The sequence below is a fragment of the Bombus pyrosoma genome, linkage group LG12 (assembly GCF_014825855.1).
Source record: "Bombus pyrosoma isolate SC7728 linkage group LG12, ASM1482585v1, whole genome shotgun sequence".
Lineage (NCBI taxonomy): Eukaryota > Metazoa > Arthropoda > Insecta > Hymenoptera > Apidae > Bombus > Bombus pyrosoma.
Window position 1 is genome coordinate 4,312,325 of NC_057781.1, and position 19,433 is coordinate 4,331,757.

Genomic DNA, 19,433 nt, shown 5'->3' on the forward strand with positions numbered 1-19,433 from the left:
TTGCATTTTCGTTTAATATCAATTTATTTTAAAACATTCTACTACCTGGAGACTTTATAAAATTACGTATTGTTATGACTTGTGATTAACAAACACTAAATTTTTTTCCGAATAATTTGTAAATATTTAAGAACCACTTCTTTTAAATTTCAAACTTCAGTTAATGATTTTAATCTTAAATTTTGTAAGATACAACTTTACTCTAAAAGAAGTTTAGCAGTATTTCCACTAACATCATTATTAATACCGTGACGTACAGCAAACTCATGTTTCACACTCGCGAAAAGGATATCTGTTAGTAAAAAAATTTGTGCTATGGCAAATGCTAATGTAACCCCAAAATAAAAGTTTGCATTAGCTGATCTGGAATATATCCACTGGTACCAAACAGTAGGTGCAAAAACTGTGCAGAATAGCATAAAACAGCCTACAATAAATCCCTGTTGTGTATCTGTAAAAGAATATAAAATTTTGATAACTCATCATATTGTCTACTTAATACATAAACAACTAGTTAATATGAAAACTTACATTGGAATAAATGCTTCCATAATGGTAAAAGAGACATATAAAATCCAACATCTCCTATACAAGGGTAAGATTTAAATATTGCAGTAATTGCTAAATAAGAAAATGCTAATAGCATTGGATCATGTCGTAATCTCAATGCCAATGGTACTATATATAATAAACTGACATTTATTTGAAAAGAAGCAATGAAAAGCCATCTAAAGTGCTCAAATACTTCTGTAAAAAAGTACCAATAAAGTCCAACATTTGGACGTAAATCAGGAACTGTTAAAATAAAGCCAAGTGTGTTCGAAATAAATGACCAACTTCCCATAATATAATAGGAAATACAAAATAGAATGGTTAACATGCTTGCAAATACTATAAGATAGTTCGCAATATTGCTTCTTCGTTTTGTACTACTAGAACGAGCAATATAGATAACTGTTGGCACTATGAGTGAAACAGGATAAAGTCCTTGTAATGTTAATAAAGAAATTGATAAGCAATTCCAAAATATAGATCTTGTCATTGAAACCAATGCTATGGAATACAACAAATTTGTAAATACTGTTGTTGTATGTCCAACACAATTAAGTATTATGTATGGATTAAATAAATATCCTGCTGAGACATACATCATTGCAGTATATACTACAGAAGCGTCATTATGAATTTCTTTATTTTCATTGCATAATTTTTCCTCTTCTTTTTGTTTAGAAACCTAAAATTTAAATTATTTCATTATAATTGAATTATATTACAGCAATATTTTAAATATGTGAGATTTAACTGACCAATTCAGTCGTATATTGCTTTGCTGTAAGTCCAAGAAATACTGCTGTTAACAAATCAATGGACACAAATAAGCAAAATAATACCCATTGTGATAAATGTTGTTGTATAAAATTGAAAATATATAATCCGATAGGTGTTTCATGAAACAAATCTCCTGTATAAGGATCAATGCCACAGTTATACAAATACACTCCTTCAGTTACTAAAAATCAATCAGGGGAATCATAACAATTGTCAATCTAATTATTGTTTCTAGTATTATAGTAATAATGCTACTAACGATACAAATATATACATATATATATAGCTTACATTACTTATAATAGAGAACAATAACGAGAATTTTATTTAGGTTATTATTATGTAAAATTTAAATGCAGCAAAATGACATTTATCCTAACCTCTCTTCCAAGAATTCAATGCAGTAGAAATTTCCACACGATTGCTAATGACTTTTTGGTACTCAGAATTCATCAATAAAAATCGAATAGTACCAGCTAAAACAAAATTTGATAACCATTGTTTCTTCATTTTTTAATTAAGCTATAAATCATTTATGTATTTGCGCGCGTCTTACGATCTACTTGTGACATGCAACCGGTATCTGAACAGACACACTATGCTATATATTATGTATTATATACATTCTTTGTTTATTTAAGCAATTGAGTTTATCTTTACGGTTTTTCAAAAATATAATCTTTAATAACAATAACCATGGTATTATTTTGCATTCGATTGCTGCTAAGGAGAGTTATAATCAAAACATACTATTGAAGCGGTTTTATCTTTCCTTAATGAATCCAATTTATTTATCATAATTCAATAAAATAACTGTAAATATACTAGAGATCAATTTATAATAAAACCGATCTTTTTCTTATTCGAAATATTTTAACACATAGTTTATATTTAAAAAATTATTAGTAATAATACATGGTAAGTATCCTCATCAATTTAAAAATATAAATAAACAAATTGAAAATCTAAACAAAAGGTGTTCGTATTCTATTTGTAAAAAACCTTATTTTTTTTATTCTATTACATTGTAATGTTACTATTTTTCTTATTTTAATCATCTTGCGGTAGAAGTTTTGTTTTCAAAATATTTCAGATGGTTTAAATAATATTTAATTGTGTGTAACAAAAAAATGTGGAACGCTTCACGATTTTGCGTGTCATCCTTGCGCAGGGGCCATGCTAATCTTCTCTGTATCGTTCCAATTTTAGTATATGTACTGCCGAAGCAAGTACACTAGTAAGTCTTAATTTCTCGTATATAAAGGAACGAATTTATATTTTTACTACTAGCGAGAAGAGAGTATTCATGGTAGCCATCTGGTGGCGTATTAATGTAGCGTGAAACATAAAGTTTAAGTAAGATACATATTACGTTAAAGAGACGATGGTATTTATTTATTTATTAAATCTTCCTACGACAATTTTAAATTTGTTGACTTTATACTTTGGTTTGAAAGATATTATAATATTACAAAAATAATATATTATCTTACTAAAAATTGAACGAAACAATAAAATCATTTTAGGTTAACTTTGTTTCTTAAACCACATAAAATAATGTATAATTTATTGTACTTTATAATGTAAATCGTACTCATTACCAGTTTCATTCTGTATAAAATGTTCTATGTGTTGTGTAATGTGTACAAATTATAATTCGTAAATATATAAAAGATAATTTTAATAATATGCTTCATATTTTAGCGCTTGACAGGGTGGCGATATGTAACATTTATAGGAACAATAGTAGGATTCATAGGAACGTTTTGTTATCTTACAATGATTAGCCCCATGATTAATCCAGAACCATATAGTATGTCTATAACATTTATAGTTATTAAATAAAATTATTTTTTCATATTATGTGACATGAAAATTTCAGAACAAATTCGAGAACGTGTGGCAGCTGAAAGTGCAAATAAAAGAAATATAAGAAAAGACACAAATATCTAAGGAAATATAATATGAATAAAAAAAAAAACAGATTAGAGAGGACATTTATTGTACAAAATTAATTTTTATTATGTAATTGGACATATGTCACTAAGACGTTGGTGTATATAAAATAGATTGAAGAACATTTAGTGTATTATGTCAAAAAATCAATAAATGTAATGATTTGTACTCTTCTTATAATTATTAATATAATTATGTTACTGTACAGACATTAGCTGCAAGAAGTTTCTTATTTGAAACGACTAGAAACTTCCCTACAGATACAGCATCTTATAAATACAATATAAAGTTTGTGTTAAAAGTCATCATGATCACAAACATCTAGGAAGACATCAAATGCTTCACGGTTACAATTTCCATCGGCAGTAAAAACATATTTATGAAATGTTCCGTCCATACAAATGGCTAGAAACAATTTAAAATTATATATTATACAGGCATCAGAGAACTGCTTTGGTCGTGGATTCTACACAGGAATACAATAAAAGGAATTCACATACACATATGCCCTATTTGACTTATATTTATTTGATATGGCTTACTATATATATAAGCTCAAATTATAGCAAGTTTCTTCTTTAACAAACTCTACTTGCAAAGCTCCACAAGATGTGTTGAAAATGACCTTGCTGCATCAGAACATAAGATTGGAGACATTTTATCATTGATTGTCTAACTCTCTCCATTTCTCCAGGTATTGCTGGTTAGATATTGTGTTCTGTTTATAAATAAGTAAGTGAAACTAGCTTAACTATTTCTGTCTTTCGATAGAAGTATTCCAATATAAAATTCGCTATAACTCGTAAGCAAGTTTAAATAGGACATTTTTTTATATGAACTCCTTTATTGCTTTCATATGAAGAATCCACTGCCAAAGTGGTTCCCCAATGCTGTGGGACATCCTATATAATATAATAAATAGTTTTATAAATATTCTAAGTCACTATATTCAATATGCTTTTCATACAATACATACCTATAACAGAACTCCTTGTACCAAATGCACATACACAAGCACATTCTGGTGGTACTGTAAATGTAGCCAATGCCCATTGACTTTCAACATAATTTCCCAAAAATCCCATTTTTGAGAAACTGTAAATAAATTAATTATTAACTTTAATCATTAAAATTTATGGAAGTTTGAACAATATTTACGTACGTCGATCTACGATTTAATTGTGTGTCTTTTAATGCAAATATATGTACAGTTCCCTTATCACTGGAAGCACATAGAAATTCCGAATCTCTACTAAATGTAATGCTGAAATATAAATTATACATTATAATTCATTATAATAAAATCTTTAAAAGTAAAATGTTGTTTTATAATTAATTTGTCTGTAGACATATTTACCAATAAAGTGTTGCAGGGTCAGCACCTCTTCTCAATTCCACTAATAAGTGTCTACGTATACTATCCCATACTCTAACTAAAGTACCCTGAGTGGAAGCAGTTGCTATCATTGTTCCACTACTGTTAACTGCGAGACAAGCCAGTGCTCCCTAATAGTATTGTTTATAAATATAAAGAAATACTAGGAGAAGACATGGTAATATAGAAACATTACCTTCATTTAAATCTGTATATAAAATACACATGTACCTGGTGTGCTGCTAGAGTTGCAGGAGCACTAGAACTTCCAGCTTCTGTAGCACCAAGGTCAATCAATTGTACACTACCCTGTTTATGACCAGGAAAAGCAAGAAGTTGTTTTTGTGCAGCAGCTAATGTAGCAACTTCAACTAATCCTTTTGGATTATCTCTGGTTTCTAAAGTTAACAATCTTCGTGTTGGCATAGGAAATGAGAAAACATGTATTTCTCGCTGAAGTGCCACTATCATTCTGTTTTGTAAAATTATTCCTAAGTAAATGCAACATTTATACTGATTAAAAATAAAAGTCAATTTTATTAATGAACTTACTTGTCCCTACGTAATCGTATAGCTTTTATAGGACTGGTAAATGTAACTTCCATTACAAACTTTTTCGATAGATCATCATAAATAAGTACTGTATTTTCTGCAAACTTTGGTTTTGTACCACCACCTACTATGGCAATGATATTTGTTCTCCAAAGCATCTCTGCAATAGCTATACTTCCCATTATATCATTTTCTAAATGTGCTTTTTCAACTAATGGTTCTGCATTGTATACTCTAAGACCAGATTCCATGCAACATGTAAAACATCCTAAAAGAATATAAATTAGAAACAAAATATCAAACAACAAAACTAGTTTAATAAATGATAAAAAGTTACTGACATTAATTATCTGAAATTTTAATAACTAAATTGAACATTGGCACATGAGAATATATAGTGACAATACTGTTATAAATAAACTAGATTTGTTTTAATATTATATTTTATTCTTTATTCTCTTATAACACTATATATATTTATTTTTCATTAAACAAAGTTAAATATTTTTAACATTTTACTTTTAAAACAATATAACAGGGATATTAAATTCTAAATTATTGAAAATAAATTCACACCGTGATTCTTAAAGATTCAGGTAATTAACGTTATAAATAATAGTTACCTTGATCCTGATTAAATCGTAAATTAAGAATATTTCTTTCTCCAGCCATTTGGTGTTATCTGGTGTTACATTAAATTTAATGAATGAGTATTTGTTCTATCGATATATGAATTTTTTTCTAATAACTATACTACGTGTTTTTGTTTACATTCTCCTTTCACAGTCAGCTGTGACTATGATACAATGTTTGGCACAGTATTTCATTCTTTATGTGGTACGTAAGATAGCATTGTAAGGCTGATTCTCATTTTATGAATAGCGCAAACAAATATCTTTTAACAGGTTTAACAGATTTATTGTTTTCTCTGGGTGGTACAACAGTTATTTTTAACAAATATCTTTTGTATATAACTAATGAAAATCATAATAATTCTTATATATATATGTATACGTATGCATGTATATATGTATGTATATATATGTATATATATTACTAAGTTACATTTAATAAATTAAGAAATTAAAAATATAAACTCGAAATAAATTTGGTAATATTTTTTTCATGTATCAACTGTAATATATTGTATAGAATAATAATTATTTTTATCATATTATTTGAGAAAACTAGTAATAATAATAATTATTATTTCAAAGATAGAAAATAAAATGACATTATTTTTATGAATAAATAAAATCTTTAATACAAAATGTACTAAATGATTTATAGAGTTACGCCCAGTTTTATGTTTACAACATTGGCTGCAGTGATATCAGAGATGAGCACAGTCATATACCATCGTGGAAATGAGTACTGAATAATGATCATATCAGAGAGGAAATGAGAGGAAACTCATGCCCATTGTTCTAGTTGTTCCACGATACGTGCTGCACCACGCGGCCAAACACTGAAGGTGTTCTACGCTAGCATATGCAAGGACCTATGAAGTTAGGAGTTTGCCCTGTTTGATTCTATGCTAGAATATAGAAAAAAAAGAAAAATTATAATATAATTTTAAAGTTTACGAAGATTTCCAATAATGAAAAAATATTTATATTGCATAACATTTGTTAGGTACTAGTTAGATACAAAATAATAATAATAATATAATCATAATAATCATATATGTAACACAAATACATTATCATGGTACCGCTGTTTCCTACCATTCCCTTACTATGCGGTCTAGTGAGTCGAGTACACGATCGCGTTAAGGAGAGAAAGAAAGAGACAGAGATAACCGGGTACGCCCCATTTTTACACGATGGTGTTACACGAGGAATACTAAGTTCTTGATTGAAGCGCCTCTCTGCGTCTAAATTAACCAACGTCGTCTGGTTACTAAAAGCAGTTAAAAGCCTTATCTTCACCAGAGAGGAAATTTCTCTCTGATACAAGTATCTATAACAGGCATTTTTAATATTAATTTCTTTCTCCTTCCCCATTCCCACTGTTCATTAAATAATTTATTTAAAAAATCATATAAAATTAATTAATTATCGTACATTCAAAGCGTACATGCACTTTTTTATATACTTCATGATGATTATTCACTTTTTAATGAGATAAGTTATACACGAAGTATAGACTAAACCTATATTCTTTTTCGTATCTCACGTTTTGATGGTCACCTGGATCCCTTACCATTTTCGTGTCTCGACGTTAGGATGCGACGTTATCGATTCGGTATAGTAATGGTTTGAATTTTAAAACTAAAATTTTCTATAAACTTCCAAATAATAGAATAACATATCTTATAACGAAACAGAATTGTATACTTTTACAATACTGCAAAAAGGATTATTTCATTACGCTATATTAAAAAAAGATATAGATACTTTGATAAATTAATTGTCTTACTTACTAAACAAGAAGAAGTAGGAAAAATCCAAGTTATATAGCATAACTTTGTACGAAAAGTACGCATAATGAATTTATGTATATGTATATGTATATCTATCTTATAATTAGTTAAAACTAAAACGCGTATGTTTGTTTGGCTATCCCACAATGACTATGCAATATTTCACGGTGACCCACGACGGGTGCTAATAGTTTACTTATTAATAAATAGCTTCTGCAGTCCAGTTTAAATGAATGAAATAAGAGAATTTAGCAAGACCTAAACTGGATTACAGAGAGTGTAGTTTTTGGCTTGACGTCGTTATCCAAAAGTTAATTGATTGATGTAAACATCAATGGTTGGAAAACGACGTCAGTTACCAGCTCTTACCCCAAGGAGGTAACAACATATCAGACCAGCCCATGAGCCACTCAACATTACACATAAATCTCGACATTCAAAACTATGGTGAATCTATAAATGGCTCAGCTTAGCTTTATCTTAACACTGATCAAAGACCTATATTTCTTTTCTAAAAATAAGTCGAAAAGTAGTAACAAATAATAATGTTAACAACAATAACAGTTTGTTTTTAACGAATAGTCCTTCAAAAATAAACGAAATAGTCTTCCACTGTTATTATAATTAATATATGCCAGAAATATGAACAAACTTATACCTTAGATGTTTGTTCAATGACAAAGAAAGAAATTAAAGGAAAGAAGGAAATGATCAAACTTATACTGACATGCTACACGTCGGTAGAGGTTATAGCACGATTGTAAAGGAAGGCATTTTTTTAGTTGAAATCTTAAAATATTAAGGTATTATTAAACAGAATTCCAGTTCCTTTCGCATTTAATAGCCAGACACGTGTTACGAACATGATATTTTCAAAGGGTAATATGGAAATACGTGTAATATTAAGAGTTGCCGAACATCTCATGATAGCTTACGTAACGCCTCACCTTCATCAGCAGCAGACGCATCAAGTAGTTACCCTCTTTTATCATTAATTATATATTTAAATTAACTTTTATATTCCTCGAATGATTTTACATTTTATTGTTATAATCACCATGATTGTATCTCATTACGACACCGATGAAAAGTTGTACAACTTTGAACTTTTTGAACTTTTCTACAATCGAAGAATTCTATTCACCAATATGTTCTATGTTACATTCCAAATATTTTCGTGAGTCACTGTACAAATTGGAAATAAAAACACAACTTTTACATAAAGGTATACAGCTTAACGTGTATCGAAATTAATACTTTTGTAGTAAAATTAGAAACATTAATACTTTTTCAAATATTATAAAACAATGGAATAAGAAGGCTTTTGAGCAAAAGTGAATATGATTGATATGAATAAAACTGGTTCTTAGAAAGAATATTTGACATTTTAAGGAAATATCGATATCAGTGTCACTTATATATATACATATATATGTACAGTGAATGGTCAGCGTTCGATAACGACTCTATCGTTAATAACGATAAGATAAGTGAGGATTTCTCTGTAAGAAACGAACCACGAAATTCAGTACACGCATTTAAATCATGTTCGTCCTTATATTTTGTTTCATCAGTTTGAGTCGCGCCGCTATCAATTATATTTCGAACATCACGAAGATGAAAAGCCTAGCGCATTCGATCTCGCAGGATCCAACAAAAGAAGTAAGGGAGACACGTCTTTTTTATAAATATCTTTTATTTCGTTTTGTGGAAACTGTCATTCGCCTTTGGAACAAATTGTATATCCGATTGTTCTTCACGATGATTACGTTGTAATTATCCGATGAGTAGATAAAAATTGTATATGATATTAAATAACGTTGCTGTTTACTATATATTTGCCTGAGATGAGATCAAAGGCTATAATTACGCGAAAGACATAGAAAATGACGATTTTTTTTGGAAAACCGGAAATAGGAAGATTCTTGTAATTCGTTATTTTCAGAATTGCTCCACGGACTCTAAGGAAAATTTAGATTTAATTGATGCTAAAGTAGTGCATGGTATATCGTACAGGAAGGAAATCGTACAGAATTTTTCTATACATAAAGACGCAGAAGTCTATCCGATGAACAATAGAAGACGTGGTAAATGCGTGATATTCAATAATAAGACCTTTGATGAAATGGGAAAGCGAGATGGAACTGAAAATGATCAGAAAGCGATAGAGCACACCTTCACTAATTTGGGTTTCGAAGTGATATCTTATCCGGATCTTGACTACGTTAGCATCATGGAGGAGGCTGCAAATTGTATGTCTTCAGTATGTTCATTGTTTGATTTCAAAAGGTCCGCACGTTATCACTGATATTGACAGTAATCTTGACAATGCACTTTGATAATGATATTGTTAATACACTTTAATTTTGTTGAGACCACACACGATCAGTATTATTGATAATATTATTGAAAATATTAAATTGGAAGGTGCTTTTAAGCAACGTATTATGAATTTGTGTTATACTGCGTTTAGAGCACATTTCATTTATTGTCTAGTTTTTGCAATCTTGAATAGTATGCAAGTTAGAAAAAGAGCGTTCTTAATTACAATGGTCTTTGTTCTTTGAAACGCTATATAAAACGCAAGCAACATTTAAAGCAAAAGATGAGAAATCGGAAGCAATATTCATATATGAATTTATTGAGAGAAATTACTTTATATAATGAAACTACTTATTCCAATTACATACTCTATAATGAACTGAAATATATTTCAATAAGTTATTGTTAATCTTAGCACATGGCTAATATTATTGTTAGTATTGACATCACTCACCAGTATTGATGTTCACGTGGCAGATTTTCGTCAATATTCTGCCTAAGTCCTTTGATATCGATTGCACATAAGCAATAAAATTGTCCATATTTAGTGATATTAATATTATTACTGGTCGTGTGCGGGTTCTTTAATTATATACTATGCATTGATCGTTGATGTTGATTTTTTTGTAGTGTCCGCGAACAATTACGAAGATTATGACTGTATCTGTATTTTTATATTAAGCCATGGCACTAGTGGTGATTATGTATACGCGAAGGATTATCCATATCGGATATCTGATATTTGGGGAAGATTCACCGCAGATAATTGTCCATCGTTAACTGGTAAACCAAAGCTATTTTTCATACAGGTCAGTGTTTCCTACGATTTTTTGCAACACCTCATTTTTAATTTTTTTCAATTAATTTATGTTACCAAATTTTGTGTTTTAACGCTGTGATTATAAAAATAATCCAAATTTCACAGATTTGCTTAATATTTCTCCCAGATACTGTTTCTTCTTCACTATCAGTACATTATGATTCCATTTTCTTTTATTTAAGTTTTTAATCTTCTACCTTTAAGAAGTCGATAACGTTAAATTTGAGATATCCGTGGGTCGCATATTTCAAACTTATGCACCAGCTTTAAAAATTCGGCTCTTTAAGACTTAACAGTTTTTTTAATCTATTATTAGTATATTATACATATATTTGTATATTCGTAGTATATACATGTAGTATAAATGTAAAGATATATGTACAATATATTACGTTTAAGTATCCATATATTACAAGTATATATGTTATTAATAATACAGTATTTACCAATTGTTACTTCTTGTAGGCTTGTAAAGGAAAGAATGCCATGCAAGGTATTCGTGTAAGAAGTGCAACTGATTCGGTCCAAAACAGTTACACAATTCCTACTCATGCAGATTTTCTGTACGGTTACAGTTGTGTAGAAGGTAAATATAGTTTAAACAAAAAAATGTCATTGCTTACATATATATAATGATACAAACGCATCGAACTTTAATTTTCGACATTTAAAGTTCTTAGAAACGATGAAGATCGCACGTAATTTAATCCAAGCATTATATATATTTTATTTAAGACTATAAAATTTGGATCTTCTTACTTTCACGCCATACTTACGTTTTCAAATGTTAAAACGAAATTTGGTTTACTTATAGATTTAATACTGTTCATTGATTGCTAGAAATGGTATTTGCAATCGTTAAGTCGGAGATTGTTTCTCAATCGAGGCAAGCATTGTCTCATATTTTTTAATTTTGTCAAAGTCTTCTAAAGAGTTTTACTTCGTTTGCAGGTCACTACTCGTTTCGTAGTTCACATGGTAGCTACTACATTCAGACTCTATGCGAGGTGATCAACGAGCATTGGAGGAATATGGATCTACTGAAAATGTTAACGATAACATCGCGCAAGGTCGCTTTCGAATTCGAAGCTGCATACGATAGTCCATTCCTAAATGAGACAAAACAAATGCCTACCTTTAGCTCAACATTGACCAGAGATCTATATTTTTTTTCGAAAAATAAGTCATAGAACAGTGACAATCTTTTTTTAACGAATGATCTCTTAAAAGTTGTGAAAACAGTCTTTCATTGTTGTTACATTTAATATATACAAAAATGTGGTAAAAATTCAAGAAAGGAAGAAGTACTTACACCCCCGTTTATATACTATTAGGACACTTAAAAAAAACAAGGTGAATCCGACAAACCGTTAGAAAGTTATTAAAACGTTATTGTTAAAAATTTTATTTTAAATTTAGCTACTAGGAATGTTTCTTCAAAATTCTTGTAAATTGTTCCCAAAATTTTTCGTCTTGTCATCCCTATGCAAATTCAAAATTTTCTCTGATCGATGACTTTCTTAACAATTTTAAGGAAACCACCAAGTTTCCTAATAAGTAATTATGAACGAGGATGTATAGAAGTATGCGTTTAATTTGCAGCCTTTTGTGTTTCCAACGAGTGCGTTGTGAACATATATTCTATATAGTACGAAAGTGGATGCGGCATTTGATCACGTTGGCCTTGAGCGATTAACTGATTTTGAATAGATTTCAGTCCTGAAATGTTGTATTGTGATTAGCGCGTGAATGTTTGAGGATAATGTAAGTCCTCTGTCACGATTTACAATTTTATTAACTGCTTCATTTCCTTCTAGTAATCTGCCAATTTATGTTAAGGATATTCATCGTTTTACGTGACTCGAGCTTATTATAAATGAGAGGATAGATATAAGGATAGATAAAATTCTGCGAAGCCAGTATAGTATGGGCTATGATATAACGAAGTTATAAATTGAATCATAGTATTCTAGTCAGAATAGAAGGCACAAGGTCCTCGTTGGCAGAGGTTGTAGCACGATCACAAAGAATGGCTATTTTTGAGTTGAAATCTTACGATATTAAAGGAGTAATGAATTGCATGTTTTTTAGAATTTCAGTTTCTTTCGCGCTCGATAGCCAGAGACGTGTTATAAATTTGATATTTCCAAAGAGTAACATAAAAATACGAGTAACAGTAAGAGTTGCAGATATCTCATGGTAGTTCAGTACGTATCACATGCATCTTTATCATATATAATTATAGACATATTTAAAGTAACTATTTATATTGTAATTTTTGTATGTATTTCTAGAGTGGTTTCATATTTTATTACCATAATTATGATAATCATATCGTATTACAGCCGTATGAAAAATTTTGTGCTGTAAATAGAATATATTTACAAAAATTTTCTATAATCATTGTTCAAATACTTTCATGAGTTACTGTATACATATACTGGAAAAATTGATATATTACTCATTTTGCAAACAGTAAAAGGGTAATTTGAATTTCATACATTTTAAAGCTTAAAGTGATTAGAAAAGGGCCAAAAGGTTTGAAAGATCAATTAAATTCAACGAATGTAGTATGAACATACAATTTTTTTTAGCATCAAGATCGATCCAGAATTTTCCTGATAATTGACACCATCATATAGAATGATACGCAGGAAAAATTCTAAAAACGTGTGGAAAGTTGTATAAAACAAGGAAACTGTTTAATTCAAGTTTGGTAAATAGATTGTAGGACCCTTTTAAACTTTGACAAGCACCAGTTATTTTGACTGGCATTGATAATGTATCAAGGATTAATGTACTAATTGGTAAATGTATTAAGGAAAAAAAAATAATACTTACAAAACTAAAACGAGCTTTTTTCTCTCATGTAGATAGTGTTAGGAAAAAACAGAAGTGGATGAAATAATTCGATATGAATTGGAAATAGAAATATAGTTTTTATACAATATTATAAAGTTTAAAGTTTATCAGAATTAATTTCTACTAAAATACGTACAGAATAATTATTTATCGAAAAGCATACCTTCGCCTCTTTTCCTCTACAGTTCTTCAAAGGAAGATCATACATCGTTCCTCTTTAATTTCTTGATCGTGCTACTACTTCTTGATCCACAGTTTCGCGTTCCTGATCCATTCTCTCTCCCTTTTTTTCTTTCTTTTTCTTCCATTTTATCTTTCTTTTCGATCATCGCTCTTCGGTGCAACATTTTCCGCGGATTTTTCTCGAGCACTTGTTCCTGCTCGATCTCCCATCAGTATTTAATTGGCTCTCCTATTCGAACTGCTGTCTGCTCTTCGAAATGAAAAAAGCTCGTTAACTTTAAACAAGCGATACCGCCGTGCCACCAATTACCGGCCGCTGAAAAAAATCCGCTTTGCGGATTGCCCATTGGGGGTGAAATTCTGTTGGAAACTGTACGACGATGACGTTTGAACATATTTTTTTCTATTTCAGGGATAAAGAGCACTTTCGGTCAGCGGATGTTTATACGAATTCATATTTTTATAAACACAAGTAAAAAATGTCAAAGCTAAGCATAGATCTGTTTCATGCATTAAGAAAATTATGTTTTGGATATTTTATATACAGGATGCTACACGGTTTAACACTCAAATTTGATCAATATATTGTGCAAAGATAATCTAGCAAAAGGTCATTTCAAGCCTTTTTAAAGAAGATGTAATAATAATACGAGATGTTGATGACTAATTATGCTATTATTTTATGATATTAGAGGTTTAAAGTCGCTAAAAGCTTGCGATAGCTTTACTCGGAGAACTGGAGTGAATATATTTAAGAGTCCTTGTCTCGTATTTCCAGCAATTTTTCTAATAGGCAAATGATCTTTGCTAACGAATCTGATTTAAATCGTTCCCCTTGTAGGCGATGAAAATTGGTTCAATTCGATAACACTGTAATCGCTATGATTAGAGCGTCGCGTCGTTACTTTCGTGCTTCATGTGTGTTTCGACGTGTAGCAAGAATTCAATTGTTAGAAAGAATAATATATACTTTGCGGAAGTAAAAAGAATTTCTACGATTTAAGAAAAACAAATTGTTTATCGTAATGCTACAAATAGTTCAATTTCTTTGTAAGGTTAAAAAATCATAGAATCTAAAAGAAATAGCAAATAAGTATACAAATTTTGGAATTCTCTTTTATAACTGCAATGTTAAAAAATAGAATTCGTAATGTAAATTGATGGAAAAGAAATTGTTGAGAAAGTCGAATCTTGTGGATTAATAAAAATAGAAAATGCTACTGAAATGTCATAGAAAATTGTATCTTTTCTAAGATAAAGGAGAACGATAATAAGCTGTACAGGTATATGGAATATTCAAGGAAATGGAATATTCGGTACGAAATTTACACGTCCTATTAAATCAAGCATTCAGTAGCCTGTTTCCAGATCTGCTTGACAAACATATCCCTGCAGACTTATCCCCAGTGTGGCTCTGCGTTTCTCCGTTCAGCGGCTAATAAACTGTATCGCGATATTATCAACGTGTCCGATCCATAAATCACCCGGGCGTTGTTCAGTGTCCGAAAAATCGTTATCGCGTGAATTAACAGTAATTAACTAAGGTACGATTTCGTTATTTAAACATATCGTTCTCGTTCCGATTGTTTTAATAAATGAAAGCTGTACTCTGAAAGCTCAGTTTTCATTTAGAAACGATGTTACGTTTCACACGATATTGTAATAATAATGCCACGATAATATCTAATAATCTAATAATAATTCCTTAATAATAAATATCTGATAATGGGGAATAAGGAACATTATTCATTTTTACTATTTCAACAGCAAATCATCTCTTTATTTTTTCGCCAGAAAAATTTCACTTCTATCTATCTGTAAAAATATTGTAACAATAGCAATATGATAATAATAATAACCATGGTCTTCAGAGTAATTATTCAGAGCAATCTTTTCATCATTTGATCATTTCATCTCCCAAATTTGAATGACTATACAAATATAAATCGTTTGGATATGTTTAATTTAATCCAATATCCCTACACAAAATATCACATCTAATACAAACACCAATTGTTCTATCTCCGAACCAATTTCCATTCAACACCGACTAAAAAAAAAAGGGGGGAAAAAGCTAGTAGTTCCAACTCTCTGGACGGAGCAATCAGCGCAATTACCAACAGAAGGTCGAACAGTAGTCTACAACCCTCCGAACACTTTTGCTTCCGCTTGACTGGATCATGAAAAATAATTCAACTAACGACTTCCTTTGACGTAGATCACTCATGGATTGCGTCATTCAATGATATGTGCGTTTATAGTAAGTTCTCGACTAGGCAACCCGCGGAGGACGATGACCAGGGTCATAGTCGATGCCAGTGGAGCAGTTTCGGCGTCGACAGGCATTCGTGTGTTGGGACCAGGGGCGGAATGGAGCGAAAGAGGAAGAGGGGAGACACGATTCTGGCCGTGGAGCAAACGTAAGAGTCAGGAGTTTGCGCGAACAGATCAATACTGCCCCCGCACGTGGATTCGTCTCTTTCCTTACACGCCTTTCTCTCTCAGCCTGTCTAGCGTAAAAATCTCGCTGGCCTATCCTGTCCTCTTTCATCTCTGCTCGCTTTTCCACTTCCTTTTCCTCGCTATTGCTCCGGTTCCTCTAGCACCGTGCCTCTATTTCCCTATTTTTCCTTTTCAATCTTTTCTCCTTTCGTTTTGTTCCAGCCTCCATACAGTCTGAGGTACATTCACGCGTCTCTTTCTACCTCTTTAATCTCATTCCTCTAACTTTCACCCTGTACGATTTTCTTCGTCCTTTTCGTTCGTTCGCATTCTTTCTACTCTCCGTTTTATCGTCTGTCTAAGAAGGAATTCGTGGTGTTTATTAGGGATTATTTAGGAATCTGAAAAGATTTATGTATTTCTAGGATCCTCGAGATTTTTGAAATTGTGGTTAGAAAATTTAGTAATTATAAATTTTCTTGCAAGACAAATTTTCTCGTATTTTCATCTTAAGAATCTACACTAAGAATCTATAGTCCAAGGAAACTTGAAAAATCTGATCTATTTTATTATCTATTTATCATTAAAAACTATTTTATCTATTACTCCGATCCCTCTAGTACCATGTCTCTATTTTTCTATTTTTCCTCTTCAATCTTTCTTCAATTTTGTTCTGTTCCACCCTCAATGAGGCCTGAGTTATATACGCGCGTCTTTTCTTACGCTTTTAATCTCGTTTCCTCGATTTTCCTTCGTTTAATCGATTTTCCTCTACTTTTTGTCCGTTTACTTCTCTTCGCTAACATGCCGCTTAATTTCTCTCTTCTCACTCGTAGCGAGTTCTCGCGCGAGTCTGGATTTCTTCGGCCTACCACCGGATCTTCTCATCACTATACCTTCTGAGTTAGAGTAATCGTGTACATGTTCCCCTTTTCAGGAACGCTGCTCTCCGTTGTTAAGTTTCTTTCTTTCCACTCTCTTAGAATCCTTTCCTTATTTTTCATCCCTTTTTCACGTGTTTATGAATCTTCCTTCTTCACCTGACTGGTTATATTATACCTGTGTTTCGATCATGTCCACACGATGACTAAAATCTTATATCCTTTGCATCTTATCCTTTCACTTCATTTAAACGTTTGTACATAAAATAAATAGTAAGAAAAATATTTTGATTAAAAGTGTATGAAATGTTTTAATTATAAATATTGAAATCTCCCAGAGCTGCTTATCGCAATAGTCACGCGCAATGTTTTCATTTCCGTGCTGTGAATGAAACGTGAATAAAAGTGTCACCCCTTTGTTTTATAATTATTAAACGATCTTCAGCTCTGTCACACGTAATAAAGTGCAGAAAGGAGAATGAGCCCAGTTCATCGATTCTCATCTCGTTTCTATTCAATATAAAACTTCCTTCTTTTATCTTCCTTTATTCCCGTATCTGTTTATTCTGTTCTTCAGACTTCAGCCTGAAATTCGGTCCTACCCTTCCAACAAGTAAGTTCTACTTCTAGACAGAACTATACAGCCGCTTTCATCTTACCGTGTGTTCATTGACGCACGTATAGTTGGTGCAAGATATACAGTGAGGTTATAAATTAACGTGTTGACTGCTGATAACGTCCCGACATGACCTGATTGCTCCCAGAAACGGGTGGGGCTACGTTGGCATCATGATCAAATTCTTTTCCAAAGCAATTTTTTTCAATGAATTCATATATAGATATTGTTTCTGATTTCTAATTAATTGCTTTGAATGTTGCTTCAAATGTACGACTACTTTCGTGAGTATTACAGTAAATTACTGACACTAAATCCTTGCCACTTTTATCTGAATTAATTGCTACGTTACTAATCCGATATTTCACAATGGAAGGTAGAACATTTCAACTAATAATGGCTGTATAACACCTGACCGATTTTACGAGCTCACTGTATCGCTTCTACCGACTATACACGCGTTCTTCCCGCAACGTACGACCCTTCTCTATTTGTATCGTAACCTCCCTCGACCTTCCTTTTATCTTCCTCCATGCTTTATCCCTTTTTTTCGCTACCCTCTTTGTGAGCCCCTAGCCTAGTGTCTCTGTTTCCGCGTACCTTCTCTTTCCTCCCCTATTTTCCTACTTTTATCCCTCGTTCTATCCCTTTTACTCTTTGCTAGTTTCCAACCCTCTCTTCTCATCTTTATTCCTCTTTGTTCATCGCGTTAGCTAGTCTCTATCCTCGCCCGGAGCTCTTCGACTATCGTTTCTAGTCGACGTTTCGTAGCCTCTTCCTGTTTCTGCATACACCGGTATATGCGATATTTCTGTCCTCGTTTTGAGAATCATATATATGTACGTTGTCTCTGTCACGCAGAGTTTCTCTCGTCCGTTCATTCAGCACACAACATGCTTCGTCGTTTTTAGATCCTCGTCTCGTTTTCACCTTCGTCGCTTCTCGCTGTTTGAACGCAGTTTTCAGTACTGCCGCTGTTTCCCTTGATCTCTCCCTTTGTGTCGCGTTCCTCCGCGTTTGCTCTGCCATCCTCCTCTTGGTACCTATACGTGCACACGTGTATGGATATGTGCGCGTTTTTTGTGGCTGCAGGTATCTAATGTTCCATCCACTTTTCGGTTCTTCGTTCTTTCATCCGTTCTATGCTGTTCTGCTTTGGCTATACTTTTCTATCCTCTGCTTTATTTACTGGAAGTGTTCGTGGTAGGTATTAGAGATTATTTAGAAATCTTGTACAATTTATATGCGTTTTTAAGGTCCTTGAAATTTTTTAAATCGCTGTTACGGAATTTAATAATCATAAAACTTGTAGGAAAATTTCGTCTTTTACTTTTATCTTCAGAATTTATAGAGAAGGTAGAAATTGAAGGAACCTTTAAAATTTTTAAGGAACTTTTAAAAATTGATAATTTGCTAATTTTTATATCGAAAAGAGTATTCTTTTTAAACTGTTTCATCTGTATAGTATTACTGCGTACTGTCTTGCAAGATTTTAGCATCATAAAAATTACTAATTACTTCAAAAATTCTATTCTAATTTTATCGCTATAATTAGTTTTCAATTGGCCTGAATTATCAACTGTGGAAGGAGTGTTGAATTTTCAATTTCTAATACTAAATTAGCCCGTATTATTTGAGGTAACATTGTTTCCTCGACTCGCGATACTTGC

General features: G+C 31.6%; 5 protein-coding genes and 1 non-coding gene across 13 annotated transcripts; 2 read left to right on the plus strand and 4 right to left on the minus strand.

The window, feature by feature from the left end:
* Nucleotides 1-5: 5 nt before the first annotated feature.
* LOC122573421 (phosphatidylinositol glycan anchor biosynthesis class U protein) lies at nucleotides 6-2,546 on the minus strand. 7 transcript variants are annotated; one of them, XM_043739761.1, is made up of 5 exons: nucleotides 2,354-2,546; nucleotides 1,710-1,805; nucleotides 1,308-1,510; nucleotides 532-1,234; nucleotides 6-451 (listed from the first exon to the last, which is right to left on the minus strand). In XM_043739761.1, exons 1-5 carry the CDS (start codon nucleotides 2,385-2,387, stop codon nucleotides 198-200), a joined length of 1,290 nt encoding a protein of 429 aa, XP_043595696.1. In that variant the 5' UTR covers nucleotides 2,388-2,546; the 3' UTR covers nucleotides 6-197. The 7 variants fall into 7 exon arrangements, with proteins under 7 accessions (XP_043595696.1, XP_043595697.1, XP_043595699.1 ...); XM_043739762.1 differs by lacking the exon at nucleotides 2,354-2,546 and adding an exon at nucleotides 1,886-1,946; XM_043739764.1 differs by lacking the exon at nucleotides 2,354-2,546 and adding an exon at nucleotides 1,886-1,938 and having other exon boundaries at nucleotides 1,308-1,462.
* On the minus strand, nucleotides 2,456-2,562 carry LOC122573994. The gene has a single exon (XR_006318855.1). It is a non-coding gene; the product is annotated as a U6 spliceosomal RNA (small nuclear RNA).
* An 18-nt stretch (nucleotides 2,563-2,580) lies between these two features.
* LOC122573839 lies at nucleotides 2,581-3,453 on the plus strand. Its single transcript, XM_043740742.1, has 3 exons — nucleotides 2,581-2,716; nucleotides 3,034-3,142; nucleotides 3,212-3,453. The coding sequence occupies exons 1-3, from the start codon at nucleotides 2,714-2,716 to the stop codon at nucleotides 3,280-3,282; spliced, it is 183 nt and encodes a 60-aa protein (XP_043596677.1). The 5' UTR covers nucleotides 2,581-2,713; the 3' UTR covers nucleotides 3,283-3,453.
* On the minus strand, nucleotides 3,442-6,171 carry LOC122573837 (WD repeat domain phosphoinositide-interacting protein 4-like). 2 transcript variants are annotated; one of them, XM_043740740.1, is made up of 7 exons: nucleotides 5,836-6,170; nucleotides 5,213-5,480; nucleotides 4,892-5,132; nucleotides 4,643-4,791; nucleotides 4,448-4,549; nucleotides 4,262-4,380; nucleotides 3,442-3,690 (listed from the first exon to the last, which is right to left on the minus strand). In XM_043740740.1, exons 1-7 carry the CDS (start codon nucleotides 5,882-5,884, stop codon nucleotides 3,581-3,583), a joined length of 1,038 nt encoding a protein of 345 aa, XP_043596675.1. In that variant the 5' UTR covers nucleotides 5,885-6,170; the 3' UTR covers nucleotides 3,442-3,580. The 2 variants fall into 2 exon arrangements, with proteins under 2 accessions (XP_043596675.1, XP_043596676.1); XM_043740741.1 differs by lacking the exon at nucleotides 3,442-3,690 and adding an exon at nucleotides 3,697-4,187 and having other exon boundaries at nucleotides 5,836-6,171.
* Nucleotides 6,172-6,413: 242 nt separating this feature from the next.
* Nucleotides 6,414-7,224, minus strand: LOC122573548. The gene is made up of 2 exons (XM_043740041.1): nucleotides 6,940-7,224; nucleotides 6,414-6,749 (listed from the first exon to the last, which is right to left on the minus strand). The coding sequence occupies exons 1-2, from the start codon at nucleotides 7,216-7,218 to the stop codon at nucleotides 6,714-6,716; spliced, it is 315 nt and encodes a 104-aa protein (XP_043595976.1). The 5' UTR covers nucleotides 7,219-7,224; the 3' UTR covers nucleotides 6,414-6,713.
* Nucleotides 7,225-8,903: 1,679 nt separating this feature from the next.
* Nucleotides 8,904-15,601, plus strand: LOC122573547 (caspase-1-like). Its single transcript, XM_043740040.1, has 5 exons — nucleotides 8,904-9,299; nucleotides 9,583-9,889; nucleotides 10,590-10,768; nucleotides 11,245-11,365; nucleotides 11,731-15,601. The coding sequence occupies exons 1-5, from the start codon at nucleotides 9,183-9,185 to the stop codon at nucleotides 11,967-11,969; spliced, it is 963 nt and encodes a 320-aa protein (XP_043595975.1). The 5' UTR covers nucleotides 8,904-9,182; the 3' UTR covers nucleotides 11,970-15,601.
* Nucleotides 15,602-19,433: the final 3,832 nt, after the last annotated feature.